The 19,693-nt window shown below is 40.4% G+C and overlaps 1 protein-coding gene across 3 annotated transcripts; it reads left to right on the top strand.

Moving 5' to 3' along the window:
* Window positions 1-5,239: 5,239 nt before the first annotated feature.
* Window positions 5,240-19,374, top strand: GPD1L_6 (Glycerol-3-phosphate dehydrogenase; the record flags this gene model as incomplete). Of its 3 annotated transcripts, XM_012943863.3 has the most annotated exons (5): window positions 5,240-5,439; window positions 5,474-5,728; window positions 7,000-7,188; window positions 7,680-7,872; window positions 18,737-19,050. In XM_012943863.3, exons 1-5 carry the CDS (start codon window positions 5,335-5,337, stop codon window positions 19,048-19,050), a joined length of 1,056 nt encoding a protein of 351 aa, XP_012799317.2. In that variant the 5' UTR covers window positions 5,240-5,334. The 3 variants fall into 3 exon arrangements, with proteins under 3 accessions (XP_012799317.2, XP_051072336.1, XP_051072335.1); XM_051212183.1 differs by having other exon boundaries at window positions 7,000-7,872; window positions 18,737-19,374; XM_051212182.1 differs by having other exon boundaries at window positions 5,240-19,374.
* Window positions 19,375-19,693: the final 319 nt, after the last annotated feature.

The following is a 19,693-nucleotide window of genomic DNA, read 5'->3' as shown; positions in this document are numbered from 1 at the left end:
TTAAAAAATATTTAACATAACACGTATATATCAAAGGTAAAAGGTCTGGGGAGTTGTCGGTGAGACGGAATGAGGTGAAAAAATTATTTTTAAGTAGATGCAGGGTGTGATTAGCTGCGTGGTTAGATTTTATCCTGCAGCCGAAACTGTCAACATCCTTGACTGACTAACTGGATGTGCCCAGCGAACCGTTTTAGTCATTTGTAAAGATTTATTATCTTTACATTTCGATTCCGTAATGGATTTGTCAGTTAAACGATCTAACAACACGTATGGTGGTTCATGATCTAGATAAGCCGGCTTTAGCCTATCAATACTTACTGTGTCGATGTTTCCATGTTTTTCTATCACGAAATATTTAGATTTTCTTGAGACGACTTTGAAAGGACCTTCAAATGGAGGACTGAGTGGTGCTTTTATTTTGTCACATCTTATCCAGACGTGCGTGCAATTGCTTAGGTCTTTAGGTATATATACGGCGCGCGATTGTTCACGAGTATTAATCGGCTTAATTTTAGACATGTGGTCCCGTAGTTGATCTACATAATTTTCTAAATTAAGTTTTTGACTGTTAGTATTAGGGTTAATAAATTCACCTGGTAGTCTCAGAGTTGTTCCGAAAACCAGTTCCGCAGCTGAACACTGTGCGTCAGTTTTGACAGATGTTCGTATTCCCAACATAACTAACGGTAGGAATTCTGTCCACTGATTGGGGTTTGAGTGAGATATAAGGGCGGTTTTTAGCTGACGGTGAAAACGTTCTACCATCCCATTAGCCTGAGGATGATATGCAGTGCAGCGTATCCTATTGGAGCCTAGAAGTTTAGCCAAGTTATTAAATAGTTCGGATTCGAATTGCGCTCCTCTATCCGTCGTTATTGTTATGGGTGTACCAAAAATGGTTACCCAGTTCTGCATGAAAACTTTGGCTACTGTTTCCGCTGTGATGTCCGCTATCGGGATGGCTATAGGGAATCTGGTAAATCGATCTATGCATGTAAACAGATAATTAAAACCGTTTGAACGTGGTAAAGGACCTACCAAGTCGATATGCACATGGGCAAAACGTGCATCTGGTTGCGAGAAAACACCTATGGGTGAATTTGTGTGACGATTAATCTTTGATTGTTGACATGCTGAACACTCTTTAACCCATTTGTGTACATCCTTCTGTAAATTCGGCCATATATATCTGGCATTGATTAGTTTCGTTGAAGCTTTTGCGCCAGGATGAGACAAAGAATGAAAGTTATCATATATCAGCTTTCGCATATTTTTGGGAACGAAAGGTCGCGGCATTGCCTTGGTCGTGTCACAATAAATTAGAATACCATCGATAGGTGATGGGAATTGTTTTAAATTAAGACTTGAATTGTTTGTTTTAAGTAGGTTTTGTAATTCTAGGTCCTGCTCTTGTTCGTGTCTCAACGTTTCGAAGTTTACTGTAGACTGCTGTAGCACGTTCATTTCTAGTCTGGATGAAGCATCTGCCGCCTGATTGTCCTGACCTTTGACATGTCGGATATCGCTTGTGAACTGTGATATATAGTCAAGGTGTCGGACTTCTCGAGGTGAGTATTTATCGGCTCTCGCTTTCAATGCATTCGTTAATGGTTTGTGATCCGTAAAGACTATAAATTCCCTACCTTCTAACATGTGTCGGAAGTGTTTAATGGTCAGGTAGATTGCAAGAAGTTCTCGCCCAACTGTAGCATATAATCAAACTCAGCCCTAGCGATTTTGAGCTTATCTGGTGCTAGTCTCCTGGGTTTCGCAAAAACCGGTGCACCTTCGGTTTTGATAGTGTGACTTACTTTTAGTTTGTCTTTAGAGGGCTGTGGGTTTAGTTTAGTTAAGTTTGGAAATTCCGCGAGTATATCTTGGAATTTCGCTGTTGTTACTGGGGGAGTTTGAATCAAGTTAAGAGAGCTGATGTGACTTTCTTTGCCTTTTGTGTAATACGAAGTTTCTTTTAGTGTTAATCGCCGTTTCTTGGTGTCAACTAGAAATTCGTATCTCTCTGGAAAGTCCATCCCCAGTATTGCCAGATCTAAGTCGGCTACCGTGAAAACCCAAGGAAATTGCCTCCTGAACCCCAAATCTAGGGTTAAAGTTTTCTGCCCAAATGTCGCGATTTTAGTTTTATTTGCAGCTTAAAGTGTAATTGATTATGTTTCTCGACTAATCTCAGTTTTATTTTGAGGGATGATGCTAAGAGCAGCGCCAGTATCCACCAAGAAATTCAAGCCAGAGTTTCTGTCTCTAACATAAAACAAGCGACTGTTTAGGCGCCCCTCCTCAGTCGTCGCGACCTGGGGAGGGGTTACTCGTTTCCCGCTGCCTTAGGATTATGCTTAGGCCAGGCGCATGGTTGCATGCACTTGGTTGAGTTGACACCAAACTTCCAGTGGTACCAACAAAACTGCCCAGATTGTCTGGACATTTGTGACCTGTTTTGTGACTTGGATCGTGGTCGTTGTGGTGACCTGCTCCTGTTTCTATGACCCATTTGCATTCTGGTGACAGCCTCAGTGAGACTCTTAACACTCGCAATGAGTCCTTCTATTACGGGGTCTTTTGCTGATTCTACTTTTTGTGTGTGATTTATTGTGCCTGATCCAGTTGGAGGACCTCTTTCCATTATTCTGTCGGCTATACGCGCTAAATGAGATAATGAGGTTTCAGGATCTTGTGCATCCAAACAGTGTTGGACGTAGCATGGGAGAGCTTGTATCCATCCTTGTTTTAGGACTGCTTCACCCACTGTGTTATCACCCACTAAGACTTGGAGGTGACGTAAAAACTGTGACGGCGACCGATCACCTAGTGTTTCACCTTGAAAAAGTCTTTGAATTCTTTGACTATCTGATAATGATAAACGGTTCATTATCTCTCGTCTTAAGATGGTGTATGGTTGTGGTGATGGTGGATCTAAAATCAAGTCACGGACTTCTTTGGCGACTGAAGGAGGAAGGATAGAACACAAATCTCTATAGCGAATCCCTTCAGATTTGATATTGTGTCTCGTGAAATAATGCTCTAGTTGAGCAAACCACAACTCAGGATCACTACGATCAAATTCTGGAAGTCGGGATTTCGTAGTCATAACAGTGTCTATCTCCACTGGTGACAAATCATCCAGATTATGGGTTTCTATTGAGTCTGACATGAGGTATGTGACAAATATAGCAATAAAGTTAGCACGAAAAAATGGTTTCTATAACACGAATAACTTAAGGTAATTAAAAAAAAGAAAAAACTATTTATATATCCAACTTAGTTTGCGGATAATCAGGTCTACTTTTACGATTGAGTACAAAAAATATAATATTAATAACAAAAATGAGGTTAAATTTGTGTTCAAAAGGGCTCACCAATTTCGTGTCTATAGGTAACCCTCGTGCTATTGATAGAAGAAACCAGACAAGTAGTGAATAGGTCTTTATTTCGATCTTAGCGCAGTCACAGTGGAGCGTGGGATTATCTGTTCAGACAAACAAAGGCTCTCAACATTCAATATAAGATAATAGGGAATATAACGCTTATACAAAACAAGGAAGTGAATGAATACTTGAACAATACTGTTTTGGCATATACTTGGTTGTTTGGGGTCAACTCTTAACCAACCAACCTAAGCTGTTACAAGCTTAACCAAAAAACATAAGTCTGCCTGAAGTGCACATGAATCTACGTCTCTAGTTATTTCCCGACAAATTCGCACACAATCAGTGGTTAGTAACAGCGGGGACCCAGCTTCACTTGGGGGTTCATTTGCACACAGAATAGAAAGTAAGGGACCAAGGACAAAGCCTTGAGGTACACCATTAAGTAACGGTTTCTCGGAGGAGCACTTGGAATTCGTTCTTATTTTCTGTCTTGCTTAAGTCTATGCAGACAGCATCCATTGATTTCGTATTATTTAGAGCATCTTTCCACTCCCCCCTCTCTGCATGGAGATTGTTTGTGAGAGATAATCTTTTCCTGAAACTTTTTATCACCGTTTAACAATGCTTTAGTTTTCACGAGTGTCGTTGTGACCTTTTTCAAACACTGATAAGAATGACAGATCTGTAGTTTGATGAATGTTTTCCTGATTCTGTTTTATGTATCAGCTCAACGATTGCACTCTTCACTATTTTAGGTTGTAGTTTATCTGATATTGCTGATTTACTTGTGTCTAAAGCACTAAGGGCCTTTAGTATGTCGTCTCAATCAAAGTTCACAGTGAGCAGCCTATTCTTTGACTTTGTACTTTGGTCTAATCCATCGTCTAGAAATGGCTCCTGAGTAAAAACTGTCTCAAAATAGTTCGTCATGACCACTGCGTTGCCCAAATCTTTACATATTACCTGAAGTCTACTTCCTTCAGTAATTAGGTTGGAAATCTAGTGATGGAATCTTGTTCTGTCAAATGCTATTCTTTTTAACATTGAGTGTATCAGATTGTAATTATACATTTATTTTGGACCCATCTGTAGCATTTCAATGTGTTTACTGTTTCAAGGCTGATGTAACACTTTAAAATTTCGTCGTTTTTTTGGCAAACGTCGAATATCCTTGTTTACCCAGGGATGGCCGTGGTTCTTCTTTGGGACTGTTCAGGATATAAAGGGTTGAGATAGTTGACTGCACAACCACCAGAAACGAGTCCATGCCTCTTCTGCTGATGTGTTTGATTTAATTTCTCAGCTTCCAGCCGAGACTGCGATGTCGATCGCCTTCATGTGTACCCTATATACTTTAGGACGGGGCGGCGTAACTGTTTGACAGACCATAACAGACATGAACTTTAATAAGATAACCTCGTGATCATTTCTACTTATACACAGAAGGAACATTATTTGACTGGCATCACCGCGCGTGAAGTCTAGGCCCAAGAGAAACGACGAGTTTTGTAGGTCGTATCTGATGGGATCTCTAATATACTGAAATGAAGCCGGAGCGATTGTGATTTAAAACAATTCGTTATCGAACGATATTTTTCAATGATAAGTTTATTTTCTAGTGTTAAGTTTTTCTCCGCAGAAGCAAAGTAACTCCTAAGAGGCAGCTTGTATGCGTACTTTTGAAAACCACTTTTTGTCCTATTCTATAGAGCTAATGAATGATAACTCCTGGTACGGTTTTCTAGAAGTTGCTTGATCATGGAAAAATACTGCTAGTAAATTGTCCATGTCTTCAACCTAAAGCAAATGTAATCGTATTTTTAGCTATTTCAGTTTTGTTTTAACTATCTACATGTTCACCTTGTCTTGAATCCAAAGCCAAGACAGTTTTCGTTCGTCATTCCGCAGGTTTTAAAGGCCGCACGTTAGACGTCTGATATCGCGCGTCATGTCTCTTAGACGTGTTTCGGTTATTGGGTCAGGCAATTGGGGGTCAACAATTGCTAAAATAGTTGGTAACAACATTAGAAAGTTCCCCGAATATGTTTCGGAGGTACTACCAGTGATTTTTGTTAATATATATTCAGGTTCGTATGTGGGTTTTCGAGGAGTTAATCAATGGCCGTAAACTCACAGAAATAATCAATACATCTAACGAAAATGTGAAGTATTTGCCTAATGTGAAGCTTCCAGAGAACGTTATTGCTGATCCAGATGTAAAGTCAGTAGCTCGAGATGCCGACGTACTTGTCATTGTTATGCCCCATCAATTCCTTAATAGGACATTGGCCGATATTAAAACCGTTGTCAAACCAACATCTTATGCTGTTTCTCTAATGAAGGTAATTAACATGTGTGTAGATATTTTGTCTGAATTTACACTGAGTAATGTAAGATGAAGTTCACTTGAGTTTTGGATTGTTTAATTTAATTCGTATGATAAACTAACATTAACGGAGCTTTATCAGACGAAACCAACCCGGTAGTATTTATGGTGAACTTCTGTGACCGTCACGTAGTCTCAATGTTTTTAGGCGACTTCCCACCTTCATTGAGAAAGTCGATTATATTGGTAGATGCATTTTTTGAGCAATAAAATGAGAAACCCTAACTCCCAAATTATTATTCAACATACGCAATACCAATATAAAGTCACCTCACGTTCTGCAATAAGGTAAGAAAAATCTCAAGCGTTTAAATCGCTTGTCACAGACGAGTTAGGTAAACATGTTACTTATGTAGTTCTCAGGTCTCAACACGTTTAAGCGTGTCAGACATGGATTAGCTTGTTAAATGCGGAAACAAAGGTGGGATCACATATATCTGGTCCATAAATTCCGAAACAAATTTGCCTAGACATTTAAAGAGTCGGCGGAAAATCAGAATACTCAAAGACTTTGGGGCCGCCGCTTGTGATCCGCAGATTTTTTGATGTCATGACTGACCAGTACTACTGGATCTTTTTGTTCCTGCACTTATAGAAGTAGCATTCCCTCAATAGTACATTGGTGACCATCGCCTTATCCAATGTGCATTAGCTCACTCTCGAACCAAAGTCCGAATCCAAACTTCAGAAACAACCATTTAATTTATCAATGTCAGTGTGAAAATCATGGTGATCCGCCTCACTACTTATCGTTCTACAAACTTTAGCATTGGCTTCGAACAAATGTTGATTACTTTAGCGGTCAGTAAGTTTTTGTCGCTCTCCATCACATCGTATTTCCGCCTACGCACACTTTTCTGTAGATTAAATTCCACTAGTTATGAAATTGAATACCGTTGGTGAAGTTAATGAAATAGTAAGCCTACAGCCTCAGGGCTCTTCCCCGCTTATTGGTAAATGTTCTAACTACCTCGAGTTCCACATAGTCGACACCATGTGATAGCTACTGTCTAAATTGCTATATTCCACGTTCTGATATTGTAGAATCCTGAAGAAATAAGTCATAAACTTAGTATAATTTCAAGGTTCAGTTACTACTTTAAAGTCATATATAGGTTACTTAACAATGTCCTATTGAAATAGTCATCATATGTTCCTCTTGTTTAATCTGATTATGTACATAGTGAACCTCAAAATTGAATTTTTCTGTAATTATTTTTTGATCAGGGGTTGGCACTGAGTGATGATCATGGTATCAGGTTATTAACGGACTGTATCAGAGAGATATTGAATATACCTTGCGCAGTCCTTATGGGTGCTAACTTGGCAACTGAAGTTTCTCAAGAAAACTACTGTGAAGCAACTATTGGTATCGATGATCCAAAGATGGGGTCTGAATTGAAAAAACTTTTCCAGGTATGTAGTATTTGTGGTTATTTACAGGTCTGACGTATTCCTGTAGTTTGTTTACTGAATGATTTTGATCCATAATGTCCACTAATCTTAGTTGATATGTTTATAGAGATTATTCTGAGATACCACTTCCCTTCATTTTCTTTTAACAGAATTAGCTTTTGTTACCCTGGCTTTTCAGTGTACGGTATGTGGTTTAGTCTTGATATATTTTTTAATATTCTACTAGCTCAGGTCACAAGACGCAAATCAATGTATTGGAGGTACTTTATTTTTTGTCTTACTGTCCACATTTCATCATGTTTCGCTAACGCTGTTTATAGATTTGTATTCTGAACAATAAACTCTGCTTATTATTATAAGATTAAGAAAATTAGTACCCTAGTTTAACATAAGATAGATATCATTAATGTCGATGAGTTAGTCAAATAACTCACCACCCTGTATTTAAGTTAATGTAATTTTGTATTTTGAAATTATCCGCATTTTTTTAGACAGATTATTTCCGAATTGTGGTTATAAAAGACGAAGTTGCCACAGAATTATGCGGAGCTTTGAAAAATATTGTAGCAGTTGCTGCAGGTGTGATTGAAGGTTTAGGCTATGGCGATAACACTAAAGCTGCAGTTATACGTCTTGGGTTCATGGAAATGAAAAGTTTCATTTATCAATTTTTTGCTGATCGCCGTAAGTGTTTCCTTTTACTATCTGCAAATTATGCCTTATTTACATTCTCGATTTTGAAATCTCAAAATTCTCTATCAGTTAATGTGTTTATAAGGAAATCATCATAAAAGACACTAAATATGTTATCTGAAAACAAAATCTAGATTTAACTGAGGTTCTATCGTATCTGTTGTAACATGTGTATGTTAGTTGTCATAATTGGTTAGTTACTATCTATAGCATCTGTTTAGTTCTTTTGGGACTATTATATGATTTAGAACAACATATATAAGCAAACAATATTGTTTTCGATTAGATCCTCATCAGGCTTTACTCTAATATACAGTAATATTTATATGCATATATGAAATTATTAAACCAATCAAGGTAGTTTATGAGTCAATGATAACAATGGAAACAATTACATAATATGTGAAAAGTACAAGTTGATAGTGTGTTGACAGGTGTACTAGGTTTGATAAGAATAATAAAGGCTCAAATCAATGTTACATAATCGGAAATAGGTCAATGTTTAGAATAATATATATAATACATATATTACTGTATATTAGAGTAAAGCCTGATGAAGATCTAATCGAAAACAATATTGTTCGCTTATATATGTTGTTCTAAATTTACAGTATGGGAATATTTCAAATATTATATGATTGTTATAATTTATTTATTTAAACAGTTTTTAATTCTTTTGATATAGTTGAACAGTAATGTTTTATTCTAAAGATTTTGAACGCGTAATTTGACCAAACGTATGCAATATGAGGCTGAAGAGAGTGAAATAGTAGTTTTTGTACATAAGCTTCATCTCATCTACAACTCCGCCTGTAGCTCTTCTAGGGCTACTGCCGGTCCCAAGCCCGGGTGAAAGAGGGTTGAGCGTGGGGTCGGCAACCCCATCCCGTAGAAAAAGCTGTTGCTAAAATACGTCAACCATATTAAACCAATTAAACTCTTCCCTGAGAGTTGAGGAAAGAATTACGACGTATCATGATAAAAGCCGAGATTCTTCGCAAGTCACTAGGCCGATGCCCCTTATAGCAATTAGGGCGACAATATTTATGGGTACATGGAACGTCCAAACAATGTGGGAAACCGGGAAAACCAGTCATATAGCTATGTGAATGAGGAGATACGACTTAGCAGTACTTGGAATCAGTGAAATCCATTGGATTTAAGTTGGACAGCAAAGGCTAGGTACGGGAGATGCTTCTGTATTCGGGTTACGAAGAGGAAAATACTCTACACACACGGTGTTGCTCTGATGCTGTCTAAAGAGGCATGTAATGCACTTATAGGATGGGAATCTCACGGATCCAGGATCATCAAAGCATCTTTCAAAACAAAGAAGGGAATCACGATGAACGTTATCCAGTGTTATGTACCCACCAATGATAGCAATGAAAACGATAAAGATCAGTTTTATGGGAGGCTGTAATCAATCATAGCAAAGTGCTCAGGAGAAGACCTGATGAATAACAACTGGAGAGGATTACCCAGGACAGGTTTGGATGGAGAATGCTGGTGGGTCATCTACAACATAGGACCAGGCACATATATTCATCAGTTGAAGTTGCCACACCTCTGAATTACAACAAGATGAGCACTAAATTCATAGAAGCACTTCAGTGGAAGTAAAAAAGATTTCATATAAAGATATACAAGGAGAAAGAATTAGTTCGTAAAAATAAAGGTATAAAGTTTAATGGGAGGCAAAATGCGTATACATCTACGTCATTGTGGCCGATTTCGAGCCATGTCACTCAGTCTCCAACCACTGAATACGATAGTCACGCGGACCACAACCAAATAATCTGCATCTACCAACATGGCTCAGATCAGAAGTTAGTGACATTATGGACTGACGCCACGTTTTGGTTTGACCGCCTCTTTCTTCCATCCGTTCCCAAAACTAATCAGCATTTCGCGCAGTGGTAAACTGTGGTTAGGCATGTGTAATACGTGACCCAACCATCTCATTCAATGTTGATTCACAATCTCATTTTTCCTTACCCGGTACTCTCAGCAGATGCCAGCAATATTTCTAAGACGTCTGTAATCAAATACTAATAACTTATCAGTATTATGTACCCTTAATGGTCACGTTTCGCAACCGTAAAGTAGAACAGATCGGATTGCTGCGTAATACACTTGTCATTCAGTCGACACACGGATATTTTGCTTTCGCCGTTGGTAACGTAATTCGGTAATAACCAAACGAGCCTTTTTAATCCATGCAGAGATTTTACCAGACACCAACCCATAAGAGTTGATCAGACTTTCAAGATAAGTGAAGTTGTCGACGCGTTCGACTACTTCACTCTCTAACCTTAGTTCAAGTGTTGACTCAGGCCAGTCCTGAAGCAGCAACTTGCATTTGTAAGGGGCAGAACTCATCTCAAACATCCTGGCATTGTTACTCAGTGCAACCAAAAGACTGCATTTTATCAGCGTCTTCACGAAATAGGACTATGTCATCTGTGTATTCTAAGTCAATAAGTAAACCCGGTAGGAGATCAATTCCCGAAAATTCAGTCGACGAGAACGTTATTTCCAGCAGTAGGTCTATGATAGAATTAAACAAAAATGGAGATGGTCGACAACCTTGACGGATACCACTTGAGTTTACAAAGTCAGATGACAGTTCATCATAGGCTCTGACTCGACTAATAGTGTTCGAGTAAAGAGCCTTCACAAGGTTTATCTACTTCTGAGGTACACCTTTCAACGACAGACATTGTCACAAAACCTCTCGGTCTGCAGAGTCAAATGCTACTTTAAGGTCAAGAAAAACTAATTGTCGGACGCCGATAACCGTACCTGTGTTCTAAAATCTGACGAATGGTGGATATGTGGTTGATGCAGCCACGACCAGGTTTGAATCCAGCCTGATTTTCTGGTGTTTGCAGTTTACGAGTATTTATTAAGCGTTCGATAATTGTTGAGGCTAGTATTTTTTGATGCTATATTAGTCAAACTTATCCCTCTATGGTTAACATAGGATGATTTTGACCCCTTCTTATATACTGGAAAAATCCGTGATTGCAACCAGTTAGATGGGATTGCGTCCAACTCCCAGATTTTAGCTAAAACATTAGTCAACCTAATTGCTAAAATTGAACCACCATACTTGAAGACCTCTGGAGCCAATCCATGTGATCCAGATGCCATTCCTCGTTTAAGGTTAGCTATTGCTTTTTGAACTTTAATTGGAGTCGGATGGCCTATCTTAATGTTCAATTCAGGCTGTTTGGGAATGGAGGGTAGTTGTAGAGTATCTGAAGGCCAGTTGATCTGCCCGTTAAACTTTTACACCTATCGTTCTAAACGTCTAGACTGAGAGCAGATATGAGTGTCGTCTTTTTCTGAGATTGTCTCACTTACACTTGACTTCTTAACTCCGGTCTCTTTTACTAGTCTGAAAAGTCTGGTGTTACCTACAGCCGCTGTCTTTTCCATCTCTTTTGCTTTCGTTGCCCACCACTGTTCATGATCGTTTCGTAGACTTTTATTTAACCTAGATCTGATTTATTTCCTCTCTTCATCGTGATGGGTTTACAAGAATTTATCAGTGTAATAGACTTAGTAGAAATCCACTGGCTTTTCGTAACCCTTCAGTTCAAATCACTAATGGATGTCGCTACTGTTTCCACAGCTGTTCATGTGTCTTTCCAAGCAACATCTGGGTCAACCTCGCTTTCAGAACTACCTATGTGTGACCTCAGTTGTTCCTGGAACCTACTTTTCGTTTCCTCGTCACTGAGTTGACTCTAATGCATCTTCTTAATGTGGTTTTCCTGCGTCCAGTGAGGCACAAGCAAATGTGTGCTCGTATTAGAGCATGATCAGAGTCTAAACATGTACTCCAGAACGAGCGGTAGCCTCTTATCGAGCCTCTCTAAAGGTGACTGAAGGCAATATTGTCTATTTGAGTTCATTGTTGGTTTGGTGCAGGGGGCACCATGTTAGACGGTGCTTTTCCTAATGCTTAAAGTCAGTGCTTCCTAAAAATAAACGATTGTCTGAGCACATTTGTAACAGACAGTCACCATTATATGTTCGCTGAGCCGGAATATCGAAATGCCCACCTAAATGTCTTTCTATTTGGTTTTAGCCACCTACCTAGGCATTAAAGTCACCTGCTACGAGTACTGTGTCTGAGCCTTTTGTTTATTGAAGAAGTTCAGAAAGCTTTATGTAAAAATCATATGGGCTACTGTCAGTGAGAGCGTAGACAGAAACGACGTGTGTCCCTATCCTTCCGAGTTCTTACAGAGCCGAACAGCACCTAGGTGACTGTTAACAGAGATCCATCCTAATAGTATTAGTTCTGCCCTCGTACTTAGTGCTATGCCTACATCCACCAGATACACGGAGGGTGTATCTCGTCGGCTATCCGTTATGACGAGGTGTGGTCAAGTGAATGACCACACTAGGATCTTGTATGCGTGTTTCAGAGACACACCGTACGTCAATCGTACGAGATTCTAGTGTCCCCGACCGTTGTTGCTACCTTGACGTGGTGGTCGGGCTTGCCTATCGTGATGAAGCAACCGAGCTATACTGGCTGGAACAACCGTTCCTCAAGGTCCTACCATGCCAGACAGGTCGGTTGAAGAGCGGTAAGACTAGAAGCAACAAACCCAAGGTCCGAAGGCGAAGTCGTACTGCTGACTGTACAGAGGTGTGACAGCAGTAAGGTGTCTCCTTCAGACAACCAGCATAACAGCGATGCTGCCTTCCCACAAGGAGGGGTGGGGTTAGAAAAGGTCGACCCTAAAAATGCACACCTCACCTTACCTCACGGATTTCCGTCTCCGGCGGTAAGGCCCTTTGAAGAACGGAGCTAACACGTCAAAAACCTCCCACGAAAAGGCCGTGCGCGACCGGCCTCAAGCAGTTGTCCCTTGGGCACTGTGGTCACGCTCTCAGGTCACTAAGACCACCTCTAATACAATTTTCTTCTCAGGTACCTCCAGAAGAACCCTTCCTCGGTGTGGGCAACCGGGAAGTGATAACCGCCCTCATACCTTTAACAGCACTCGAGACCACTGTATTCATAATCAATCTTCCTCTTCAATTCCTATTATTCCTCCTACATCGACTTTCAACTCTAAACTTCCTCCTTCGGCTTCCTCCTCAAGTGTCACCATAGCCAACGATTCTAGTGCTCAAAACTCTGTCCCAGGTCTCCTGAAACCTCGCTCTAAACTACACATTGGAGCCTTCAACGTACGCACCCTATGTCAAATCGGTCAGCAGGCTTCCTTGGCTAAAACCCTAGAGTCTCTTTCCATTGATGTATGCTGTGTCTCCGAAACACGCACACAGGATCCCAGTGTGGTCATTCACTTGACCTCACCTCGGTAAAACGGAGAGCCAACGAGATACACCCTCCGTGTATTTGGTGACCCGATGGTTAGTTCTCGTGGACTGGCAGGTGTAGACATAGCACTAAGCATGAGGGCGGAACAAGCACTGTTAGAGTGGATCCCCGTCAACAGTCGTTTATGTGCTGTTCGACTAAACGGCTCCATAAGAACTCGGAAGGATAGGGACACACGTCGTTGCCTTTTTGTCGTTTCTGCCTACGCTCCCACCGACTGCAGCTCGGAAGAAGTGAAGGATGAATTTTACAGAAAGCTATCTGAACTTCTTCATAAAGCTAAACGTTCAGACATAGTACTCGTAGGAGGTGACTTTAATGCCCAGATAGGTAGTTTAAACCAAACAGAAAGGCATTTAGGTGGATATTTTAGTATTCCGACACAGCAAACAGATAATGGTGATCGTCTGCTGCAACTATGCTCAGACAATCGTTTATTTTTAGCAAACACAAATTTTAAGCATAAGGAGAGACATCGTCTAACACGGTGACCCCCTACACCAAACCAACGATGGACTCAAATAGACTATATTGCCATCAGTCATTGTTGGAGAGGGTCGGTAGAAGATTGTCGCTCATTCTGGAGTACCTGCTTGGACTCCGACCACGCCCTAATACGAGCACGCATCTGCTTGCGCCTCACTGGACGCAAAAAAGCCACAGTAAAAAGACCCATTCGAACCGAACTGAGTAGCGAGGAAACCAAAAGTAGGTTGCAGGAACAACCGAGGTCACGATTAGGTAGTTCTGAAAACGAGGCTGACCCAGATGTTGCTTGGAAAGATATACAAACAGCAGTGACATCTATCGGTGATTTAAACCATAGGGTTACAAAGAACCAATGGATTTCTTCAAAGTATATCACACTGATGGATTCTCGCAAACTCGTCCCATCTGGTCCGAACATGATGAAGAGCGACAACAAATCAGATCTAGGTTAAGCAAAAGTCTAAGAAACGACCGTGAGCAGTGGTGGGCAACGAAAGCAAAGGAAATGGAAAATGCGGCGACTATAGGGAACACAAGACAGCTTTACAGACTAATAAAAGAAACTGGAATTAATAAGTCAAGTGTAAGTGAGATTATATCGGAAAACGACGATACTCTCATCTGCTCCCAGTCCAGGCGTTTAGAACGATGAGCGGAACATTTCAGAGAACAGTTCAGCTGGCCTTCAGCTACTCTACAACTACCCTCCATTCCCAGACAGCGTGAATGGAACATTGAAGTAGGTCCCCCAACTCTTGCTGAAGTTCAAAAGGCTATAGTTAATCTGAAACGAGGAAGGGCAGCTGGTCCAGATGGATTGGCTCCAGAGGTCTTTAAGTATGGTGGTCCAATTTTAGCGATTAGGTTGACTAATATTTTAGCTAAGATCTGGGAGTTAGACGTTATCCCATCTAACTGGTCACAATCACTTATCGTCCCAATATATAAGAGAGGGTCAAAATCATCCTGTGACAACCACAGAGGGATTAGTTTAACTAATATAATATCTAAAATACTAGCTTCGATAATTATCAGACGCCTAACTAAGACTCGTGAGCTGCAAACACGAGAGACTCAAGCTGGCTTCAAACCTGGTCGTGGCTGCATCGACCACATATTCACCATTCGTCAGATTCTAGAACACAGGCATACTTATCGGCACCCGACAATGGTTGTCTTTCTCGACTTAAAAGCAGCATTTGACTCTGCTGACCGCGAGATTCTGTTGCAGTGTCTGTCATTGAAAGGCGTACCCCAGAAGTACATAAACCTTGTAAAGGCTCTTTACTTGAACACTACTAGTCGAGTCAGAGCTTATGGCGAACTGTAATCTACTTTTGCAACCTCAAGTGGTGTCCGTCAAGGCTGTCCACTTTCCCCATTTTTGTTTAACTTCATCATAGACCTACTGATGGAAATAACTTTCTCGTCGACTGAGTTCTCGGGTATTGATCTCCATCCAGGAGGTCCACTTATCGACTTAGAATACGCAGATGACATAGCCCTGTTTGGTGAAGACGCTGACAAAATGCAGTCTTTTGGTAGCACTAAGCAACAATGCCAGAATGTTTGGAATGCGCTTCTCTCCCTCGAAATGCAAGTTGTTGCTTCAGGACTGGTCTGCGTTAACACCTGAACTAAGGATAGGGAGTGAAGTAGTCGAACGCGTTGACAACTTCACTTATCTTGGAAGTCTGATAAACCCTAATGGGTTGGTGTCTGACGAAATCTCAGCACGGATTCGAAAAGCTCGCTTGGCTTTTGCCAACTTGCGTCACCTGTGGCGAAGACGAGATATCCGTCTATCAATAAAAGGACGAGTATACTGCGCGGCAGTCCGTTCTGTTTTACTTTACGGCCTTTAAGAGTAGGAGACACCCGTAAGCTACTAGTATTTGACCACAGATGTCTTAGAAATATTGCTGGCGTCTGCTGGGATCACCGGGTAAGTAGTAGTGAGGTTAAACGCAGGGTATTAGGGAGTGATGGTAAATCAGTTAATGAGGTTGTGAATCTTCATCGACTGAGATGGTTAGGCCACGTGTTACGTATGCATGAACACCGATTACCATGACGTGCAATGCTAACCGGTGTTGGAGATGGTTGGAAGAAAGTAAGGGGCGGCCAAACCAAAACGTGGCATCAGTGCTTGAAGACACTAACTTCTAGTCTGAGCCATGTTGGTAGATGTAGACTACTTAGTTTGGGGTCCGCGTGACTATCGTAACCAATGGTTGGAGACTGTGTAATATGGCTCAGAATCGATCACAATGGCGTCGGTGTATACACTCCCTGTCATCCCTTAAACTAAGAGATTAAAATCACTTCATATCTTTCTACGAACCAATTCTTTCTTCTTGTACTATATCTCTATATGCAATCTTTCTCTTATATATTACCACCTTTGACCTAACCACTGCTATGAATCCGGTGTTCATCTTGTTGTGCTGATGCGGTATGGCAACCTGGACCGATGCACATATGTGCCTGGTCCTACGTTGTAGCTGACTGACTGATTCTAGTGTCAGGCAAGGATGTCCGCTAGCCGATTTTACATAGGGTGCGTACGTTGAAGGCTGCAATGTGTAGTTTGGAGCGAGGTTTTAGTAGAGTCGGGACAGTATTTCGCGCACTAGAATCGTTGGTCATGGTGACACTTGAGTAGTTCATAGTCGAGGTTGGAGGAGTAGTCGGAAATAAAAAGGGAAATTGATTATGAACACAGTGATTTTGAGTTTTGTTTGAGGTATAAGGATGGTCATCACCTTCCAGTTGCCCACACCATGGGACGATTCGTCTAGAGGTACCTGGAAAGGAAATTGGGTTAGAGATTCCCTTAGTGATCTGAGAGAGTGACCGCAGTGCCCAAAGAAAAGCTGCTTGTGGCCGGTCACACTAGGCCTTTACCTAGGTGATTTTCTTGTTAGCTCTGTACTTGTTGAGACCTTACAGCCGGAGACGGATATTCGTAAGATAAAGCGAGGTGTGTGTTTTTAGGTTTGACCTTTTCTAACCCCGTCCTTCCTTGTGGGAAGGCAGCATCGTTGTTATGTTGGTTGTCTGGGGGAAATAACTTACGGCCGTCACACCCCTGTACAGTCAACAGCACGACTACGCCCTCGAATCTTGGGTCTGCTGCTTTTAGTCTTATCGTTCTTCAACCAACCTGTCTCTGGCATGGTAGGACCTTGAGGAACGATTGTTCCAGTCAGTATGGCTTAATTGGTTCTTCACGATAGGGAAGCCTGATCGCCACGTTAAGGTAGCAGCAACGGTCAGATTAACTTAGTCATTTAGCAATCAGTGTCCGTAGGTATGGCATGTGCTTTGCACCTTCCAATTGCAAAATACTTTTACAAGACCAGCGGGACCCTGATCCTGCACTCACCCTGGGTAGTGAGCAGATAGAAGTAGTCGAGAAGTTCGTTTATCTGGGTAGCTGCATAATTGCTAGTGGTGGCGTGAGTGATTAGATCAGTGCACGTATAGTGAAAGCCAGAGTGGCTTATGCCAATCTGGGCCATCTTTGGCACCTTCGTGTTGTTAGTCTGGCTGTAAAGGGTCGGATCTACAACGCGTCGGTGAGAGCAGTTTTGCTCTATACTTGTGAAACCTGGCCTCTCCGAGTTGAGGATGTTATACAACTCTGTGTTTGATCATCATTGTCTCCAAAGGATTGCTGACATGCAGAGGTTCAACATTCTGTGTTCAGGCATAAAGACAATGATTCGTTTGCTGTCGCTATCTTGAAACATCGACTTCGGTGGCCTGAACATGTTTAACGAATGACGTCCCAGAGTATCCCACGTCGTACATTATTTGCCGACACTGAGACTGGTTGGGAAAAGCGGAGAGGTGGACGGTGTATGACATGGTGTCGTGGTATGAAAAAAAGCTGTACAGGACTAGCTTCTGTCGGTCCTTCACGCCTCCTTGGTTTGGATCCCAGAGATAGTACAACACAGTGGCTAGACGTTATGAGACATGACTCAGAATAGAAGCCAGTGACGATCCTGTTGCAACTTTCTACTTTCATCATGAAAGTAAACGTAACTTCATTAACCGAAAGATTCCTTACTGAACTGTTTCTCCCACTCTCACACTAATTTCTGTTCAATGTTGTTCTTCTTTTTATTGTTTATCTCTCCACAGTCTCATTGTTATTGTGTGGCGCAGATTTATTTGGTGCCCCCTTGTACTAATGTACCAATAAATAATAACTCGTGTTTTTAAATATGGAATACCGGATATACTGACGTAGGGAATCAAAAATTAATTGCAGAAATACTTGTTCGGCTCAAAAGGATAGCTGTAGTAAAAGACAGTTGTATAAAAGAACGTAAAACGGTGGTACACTAAACGTATTAGATATCAATTATATGAAATAAGAATAGTGTGTTACAACAACACTTTTGACATAGGATCAGAATATACTATATCCTTATATGCAATCTTTCTCCTATATATTACCACCTTTGACCTAACCACTCCTATGAATCCGGTGTTCATCTTGCTGTGTGTATGAGGTATGGCAACCTGGACCGATGCACATATGTGCCTGGTCCTACGTTGTAGCTGACTGATAGGATCAGAAGATAACATTGAAAAATACTAGCAAACCTTAAATTAGTTAACAGCAATATATTTCCAACAATAAACAACCTGAATTATTTGTTGTTAGCATTTGTTCCAAACTGTCAAGTTGTTTTTTATGTCTTTTAACTGAATTCAATTGATTTAATTTATTTCTAAAATGACACCCTGCAGTCTTAAGATTTATAACAATGTTCATTTCAAACCCTATTTTATCTAAGTTTGATAGTTGTTGATATTCGTATGAATATAACTTATTTGATGCATTTTTCAATCATCATCTGTAAAGCTAGGTGTTTTGATTTTGTTTAAGTTTCTTATATTTTACATATACAAATAGTACACAAAATATCAACATCTTATACCTTTTTCAAACTATCCACCCCACATTCTATTTAATAGATCCTCAAGAAGGGACGTTTCTAGAAAGTTGTGGCGTTGCTGATCTTATTACAACCTGTTATGGTGGTAGAAACAAGCAAATGGGCATAGCATTAGCCACCACAAATGAACCTTTAGCTCAATTGGAAAAAGAACGTCTAAATGGTCAAAGTGCTCAAGGTCCTCTCACTGCTGCAGAAGTCTATGCAATGCTGGAACCCAAGGGCCTTCTCGAGAAGTATCCTATATTTACAACTGTACATAAGGTGTGTACACGTCAGTTTGATCCAAAGAACTTTATTAGCTGTTTGGCTAACCATCCAGAACATCGATAAAAAATTGTATTTAGTGAAGGATTTTAACTTAGTCTTCCGAACCTTCATTTATCTATGTACTAGCTGGAACACGACCAGTAGACGGTTTCAGTGACTATAATAGTTGAAAACGCAAAATGTCATTAATCTAGTGAATTTATTGTTTCTTCTGTCACTATTTTAATTTATATTTGTTATGACTTCTGTATTACTAACTGTAGAAACTAAAACTAAGATTCATTTAATGTGTACACCATATTATCTATTTGTTTTATCCTTCTCAGAAATTTTTTGCGCCTGTATATTATTGGCTATAATGATGAGTAATAAAAATTCTAGAAGATATATCAGTCTTTGTGCTTACTATTGTCGTATTCCTGGAGTTATACTCTTATCCTGCAAATAGTTAATATCCTGTAAGGATAAAGAATGTCATGTGAAATAAGTTGCGTTCAACATGCCTTGCAAAAGTGTAGGCCTGTGTAAAAGCTAGTGCTGTACATTCACCATATAATGACTTTTTATATTATCATAAGTAATAGTATTGATTAAGTGTCACCACAGTAATTAAGGTGTCATACATGATTTACTCATATTAGTGAACATCGAATTATTTGATAAAATATATTTTGATTTATTACAATCTTCCACAAACGTAACATTT

The sequence above is a fragment of the Schistosoma haematobium genome, chromosome ZW, assembly GCF_000699445.3.
Source record: "Schistosoma haematobium chromosome ZW, whole genome shotgun sequence".
NCBI lineage: Eukaryota > Metazoa > Platyhelminthes > Trematoda > Strigeidida > Schistosomatidae > Schistosoma > Schistosoma haematobium.
The sequence above is the reverse complement of the archived record's forward strand: the minus strand, read 5'-3'. Positions and strand labels throughout refer to the sequence as shown.